Raw genomic sequence first — 6,000 nt, 5'->3', positions numbered from 1 at the left:
AAATATTTAATAAATAAAGAAAGAAAGAAAGAAAGAAAAAAAAAGAAAAAAAGGAAAAAAAATACATAATAGAAATATTATTAAAATGCTGTAAAAATAGGAAAAAAAAAAAAAAAAAAAGAAGTGTCTCCACAGAACACAGAATAGTCTCGCTGACTGGATCTAGGACTTAGAATCACCAAACCCTAAAGAGAGGCATAGACATTCCTAGATCTACTAAACTTCCTAAACTGTTCCTATATCTACTCTTGCAAGACCTCCTAATGAACTTTCTGATGACGCTGCCCCTTTATATTTCCTCTCTAAAATGTGCTAAGACGGATAAGCACTGCGATTTGGGAGCTCCACGCTAGTCCCACGTCAGTGGAAAGTTTAACGTGGTCTGAAAAGTCACCTTAACCCAAGCTTCGCCCACAGTTCCCAACTCACTATTGACAATAACCTACTCCTATATGCTGCTTGTCACCTCAAACAAATAAATCAGAACCCACCTACCAGCCCCCAAAAGAAGAATTTTAATCTCACTAAATATTCAATGGCCCCCCCTATGCTCCCTGGAGCTGGGAAACAGTCTTCCTTTCTCACAGGCCCTGTCCTCTTGTGATGGTGGACAGTAATTCAGACTTCACCACTCAATTAACCCTATTTATGAACTCTACTTGTGTTGAGTTCCTGCCATTTCCCAGGTATGTACTAAGTCAATGGGGACAGGAAGTCTGCCTCCACATTTCTCAAAGCCTAGAAACAAAGACAAGATTCACATGTCTTGACAAAGATCAAGGTGTAGACTGCAGCTTCTTAGGCTCTGGGATAGTGGGGTTTGAGAGAAATTTTGCAGTGGCAAAAGGCCTCTGAATATGTAGCGATAAACATTATTTAAAATCAAGAGCATAACCAACAAGAAGAGTTCCAGCGGGTTTGCTGTGTGGCATCACACAGCTCATCAAAGCCTTCAACACACCAGCGCAGACCCAGGCTCTCTACTCTGTGCATTGCCCGTGTCTTCTGTGCACTTTCCTGCTCTTACAGAAAGAAACCTTTCCAGCGCTCCTACTGCCACCTCTCAGATCTAAGTATCAAATTAGCCTACCTTTGAACTGGAGTGTGCTATATGCAGTGTTTGGTTTTATAAACTATTTTTTTTTTGAGTTGTGGGCTTGAATTTCATAAAACAAACAGACAAAAACCTTACTTCTGACTTGGGTTTAACATAGACTTTCTGGTCACTTCGGAAATAGTCCTAAATATACTTCTACTATTTTGTACTATGTATTTATGAAAAGAGTTTTCCACATTGACGATTAGTAAATCAAAATGTCAATCATCTCTGTAATATAAAGATGTTCTATGTCCTGTAATATCAAATATTCAGCCACGATTTAATTATTATTGTAAAAATAAACGAGCACCATCTCATTAGTATGCACATTTGCTTTTGTCTTTAAAATAATGGCAAATTTATATGCATTCAAAATAATTTTTAAATAAATTCTACTTTGATTTGTGTTATATACTTACATAACCAGGATCATGTAAAAGGCTCTGGTCAAAAAAACATGAGAGGAAGCTATTTTTAAGAAACCCTGGTATAAATAAGCACAAAGCCTGTGAAGGTGAGTTTTACGTGTCAACTTGACACAGTCTAGAATTATCTGAGTGACAGTTTCATGAAGGATTCAGGTTATCTGCAGGCATGTTTATGGGAGGTTGTCTTTGACTGAATTATCTGCTGTGAAAAGACTGTATCCACTGTGGGCAGCACCATTTCCTAGGCTTGGGGTCCTCAATGAGTAAGAATGAAGAAAGTGAGCTAAGCACTAGAAGCATGCATCCATTCGCTTTCTCTCTACTCTTGGCTGTGGATATAACTAGTTGCTTCATGTTCCTGACTTGATTTCCTTCTAATGATGGACTAGAACCTGGAATTATAGCTGAAAAACCCATTTTTCTTTAAAGTTGCTCTTGCCAGAGTATTTTTTATGACATCAAAAAAGAAAAAAAAGAGAGAGAAAGAAAGAAAGAAAGAAAGAAAGAAAGAAGGAAGGAAGGAAGGAAGGAAGGAAAGAAAGAAAGAAAGAAAGAAAGAAAGAAAGAAAGAAAAAAAGAAAGAAACCAAAACAGAGCTTTAATGGAACATGGGAAAAGAGCCTGGTAAGATAACCAGAGGCTTAAGTGATGAGTGGAAATGACCCAGGCTTTACTATCCGCCCTGCCCCCTGCCATGTAAAAGATGCTGAAACAGAGAGCAGATAGGGAAACACCGCATTTGAAGTGGTTCCACAGCCATGTGTTGAATATTTGGTTCTCAACTAGAGGTGCTGTTTGGGGATGTTGTGGATCTGATCTACGTGAGTTTCTGAGGAACAGGCCTTGTGGGCTACAGCCCAGCTCTGCTTTGCCCAGAGCTCTCTGCTTCTGATGTTCAACAAGACATTAATAGCAGGACTTGCTTCAGAGACATAATGAGAGAATAAAATTAGGTAACCAATACTAAGTCCTCAGAACACTGAAGTACACTCATGGCTGAGTGTCAACTTCATGGTTTTTTTTTTAAAAATCATAATGTTATATAATTGGGACCAACAATTATCTTATCAGTAAGATAACAGTAGCATTCAGTGTGTGAGTGTCCATTAGGACATTAACATAACATAAATGTAGTCTTTCTGCACGTATTTAGACAGGATCTTCTTCTGTAGCCCAGGCTGGGCTCAAACTCATGATTCCCGGGCCTTAGACTGCCCAATGGTGGGATTATAGGCATGAATCACTATGCCCAGCTTATATTTAGTGTTTTGAAACAGCCCATTCTCATTTTGCAGCATCTGAAATGTTTTGAGACAAAATGCAAGTTTTCATATGTCTTTCTCAATGTTTTAAGGAAACTGTTCTTGCCTTTTCCAGCTTAGAAGATGACCCTGAAGTTCACCTCAGGCAATCTTGACCTCCAAAGCACCTCAGTTGGAATGTTGCTTCTGATTTCATGTCCTGAAATTTTGACACCCTGTCATCTCTCCGACAAGGACTTTGTGGTTACAGGGAACTGTCACTGTCCCAGGTAACTCAGAGCCATTTTACAGAGATCCCCATCTGAAGAATTTTAAACATTTAATCACAAGTTCTCTACTGAGCATGTGTCTATCTATCAGGAAGGAAATCAGTAAGTCAAGGAGACAGCTGCATGCCCAGGTTGACTGCAGCCACACTAGAGAAGCATCCTAGTAAATCTCTAAAGTTTCATCATTAATGTCCAATTCTCTGGATTTATAATTCTGAATTCTATAAAGGTTAAATTACATGCAATAGTTGTTATATAGAGCATAATTACTAAGATGTAAGAGGTTTAGGTTGTTTCCCCAAAACACCCATTTATTTTGAAGTCCTAATCACTTCAAAATGTGATAAACACAGTTAAGATGAGGGGTAGGAGGAGATGGAGGTTTTCATAAGACACACACAAGGATATCTGGTAACAATGAAGGCAAAGACTAAGGTTACACAATGGCAAACCAAGGACACCTTAGCTAGCCAGCAAACTCTAGAAGCTAGGAAGAGGCCAGGAAAGAGTCCTACACATGGCAGAGTTGGCATGGGTCCTTCTCTGCGCCTCCAGTCTTCAAAAATGTGCAGACATTTCTGTTGTCTAAGTCACTCTGTGGTGTTTGTTGTACCAACCAGGGTAGAAACACATGAAAAAGACTGATGATGACATGGTAGAAAGGTGAATGTGACTCAAGGGAAGACACAGAGAGAAAGTCTTCGTGAGGCACATGTACCTGAAGGATTATTACCCCAAATCACAAAGCATTCTAAAAGCTTTCCAGTAAACAGGCAAAGAGCATGCTCCAAATGGGCGAAAGATCTTGGCAGATACCCTGCCCAAGGAAATACATGTGAAAGAGGGGAGGAGATGAGAAGAGGCTCAGTACCAGATGTCTTTATTGAACTGCAAGTTAAAACCACAGCGTGGCAGGGGTACCACTCAAGAGTCAATAACCAGCTGGTTGAATACTACTCGTTCCCACGGAGAAATAAGGCCAGTTAGATTACATTACATAGGTTATACACAAACATCATGAGCACAGAGCTCTGAGCTACAGGAGGATGATCAGATAGCTTTTTTTATACATGGCAACAGGCGTTGTACATTTATTCAGCTACTTAGGGAGGCAATTTGCCAGTACCTAGCCCAGCAGGTCAACTGCATGTCCCATGAAAATGCAATTATACTTTTACTAGCCACAGCAGTAAACCTTACATATGAATAGAACAAAAAATAAAAACAAGAATGGTGATGATTGCAGTTCTTACGTTAAGAAGCTGAAAAAGCCCACGTGTCTCTAATAGTAGGATGAATAACTTAGGCAAAAACATTATACAGCAAAGAAAACAGATGGCCTAGAGCCACTTTGCAAAATACTGGATTCACTAAGAATGAAAAAGAAATGGACAGAACCCAAATTCATACACTGATAAAGTCTGTTCAATGAGGGGAATGAGTTTCTTCTGGGAAGGGAGAGGACAGTGGTAATCTCTGTATGGCCATGTGAGGGACTTTCATATACAGAGAATGCTCTTAATCTGATTGATTACACATCCAACAGTCACTATATGAAGACACACACAGACCATTGTTAATGATACATAATATTTACACACAGAAAAAAAGGTCAGTATACATGCTTTAGCTCAAAAAGATTTTTTGATGAAGTTATAAAACAATGGATTGAATGAAGACAGGAAACAGATCAAGAGCTGCTAGATCAAATAAAAGCTGGGGATAAAGAAAGCAGATGAACACAGAAGAGGGAGAGGCACCTGGGTTACTTATGAAACTGTCCTATACCTGCACATACATTGGCAACTCACAGACTCCCAAATCCAAAAAGCAGGCCTCAGTAGTAACTTAGAAAAGGTAATGAATTAGTTTATTTTCATGTCTGGGCAAAGTTAATTATCTGTGGGATTAAAGTTAGGCTTTTTTTTTTGTCAATCAGAAAGAAAATTAATCAGTCTATATATTTGCACTGAGAATACAATGCATATTTGTTTGGATAGATAAGTTGATGGGCAGGTAGATGGGTAGCTAGATGGCAGATGGATAAATAGAAAGAAAATAGGTAGATGGATAGATCAATGTTAGATGGATGGATGGAAGAACAGACAGATGATAGCTGTACAGGAATCAAGTAAGAAAACCACAAAGTTTCCAACAAATAAATAATTAGAATGGACTTTTATGCAGTAGGAAGATAGAAAGCTTATTTGCTCAAATATTAATCTTTTGTTTCATTTATGTTTACTTTGAAGTGCTAAAGATGGAAAGGAGGCCTCATATATGCTGGGTAGTCATGGAGCCACATCCCAGTCCACACTCCCATGTATGTAAATGTTGCCTGATTTCAAACCATCCAAATATTTAAATGTACACACAAGTAAATACAAGAGAGTGGTTTTAAAAGTTTTTAAAAGCTGAACCTTCCTCCTCAGAGAAAATGTGATATTGTCTGCCTCTCCTTGCATGAGGTCATTTAACTTTTCCATGCCCAGCTTGAATGTCCTCGTGTTTTGCAACATAAAGGATAGCACGAGCCAGTGGCACTGGGTAGGCAAAACAGGTTTGTCTGTGCAGCTGCTGGCACAAAGTAATGGCTCCTATGAATGGGTTCTCACCACGTGTGCTGGAACTTGCTCGGCTTTTGCAGCAGGAGTTCCGGGTCTTGGATAGAACTGGTTGATGAAAAGGCTTGGAAATTTGTACTCTTCAACAAGTTTCAGTGTTTCTTGAAAATCCTGATCGGTTTCTCCAGGAAAACCACAGATAATATCCGTAGCAATCGTTATTCCAGGAACCCTGGAGAAGAAAAACAGACAAAAATGTAAAAAACAGTTGACTGTGAGCCAGAATTATTTTATTTCCTTGACATTTTAAATGGCATTTCAAAAATACAGTTTATTTTTTTTAGGACAGAGCACTTGAAAACAGTTTTGAAACGCTCT

General features: G+C 38.9%; 1 protein-coding gene across 1 annotated transcript in view; it reads right to left on the bottom strand.

Annotated features, from left to right (window-relative positions):
* Positions 1-6,000, bottom strand: part of Cdkal1 (CDK5 regulatory subunit associated protein 1 like 1) — a 627,408-nt gene that overhangs the window by 250,776 nt on the left and 370,632 nt on the right. Inside the window, exon 12 of the mRNA XM_050142389.1 lies at positions 5,674-5,854. Coding sequence (XP_049998346.1) covers positions 5,674-5,854 — 181 coding nt within the window. The remainder of the gene's footprint in view (positions 1-5,673; positions 5,855-6,000) is intronic.

The sequence above is a fragment of the Alexandromys fortis genome, unplaced genomic scaffold, assembly GCF_014885135.2.
Source record: "Alexandromys fortis isolate MF-2015 unplaced genomic scaffold, M_Fortis_MF-2015_v1.1 scaffold_5, whole genome shotgun sequence".
In the NCBI taxonomy this organism is placed as follows: domain Eukaryota; kingdom Metazoa; phylum Chordata; class Mammalia; order Rodentia; family Cricetidae; genus Alexandromys; species Alexandromys fortis.
Note: the sequence above shows the minus strand (reverse complement) of the source record. Positions and strands in the feature narration are given on the sequence as shown.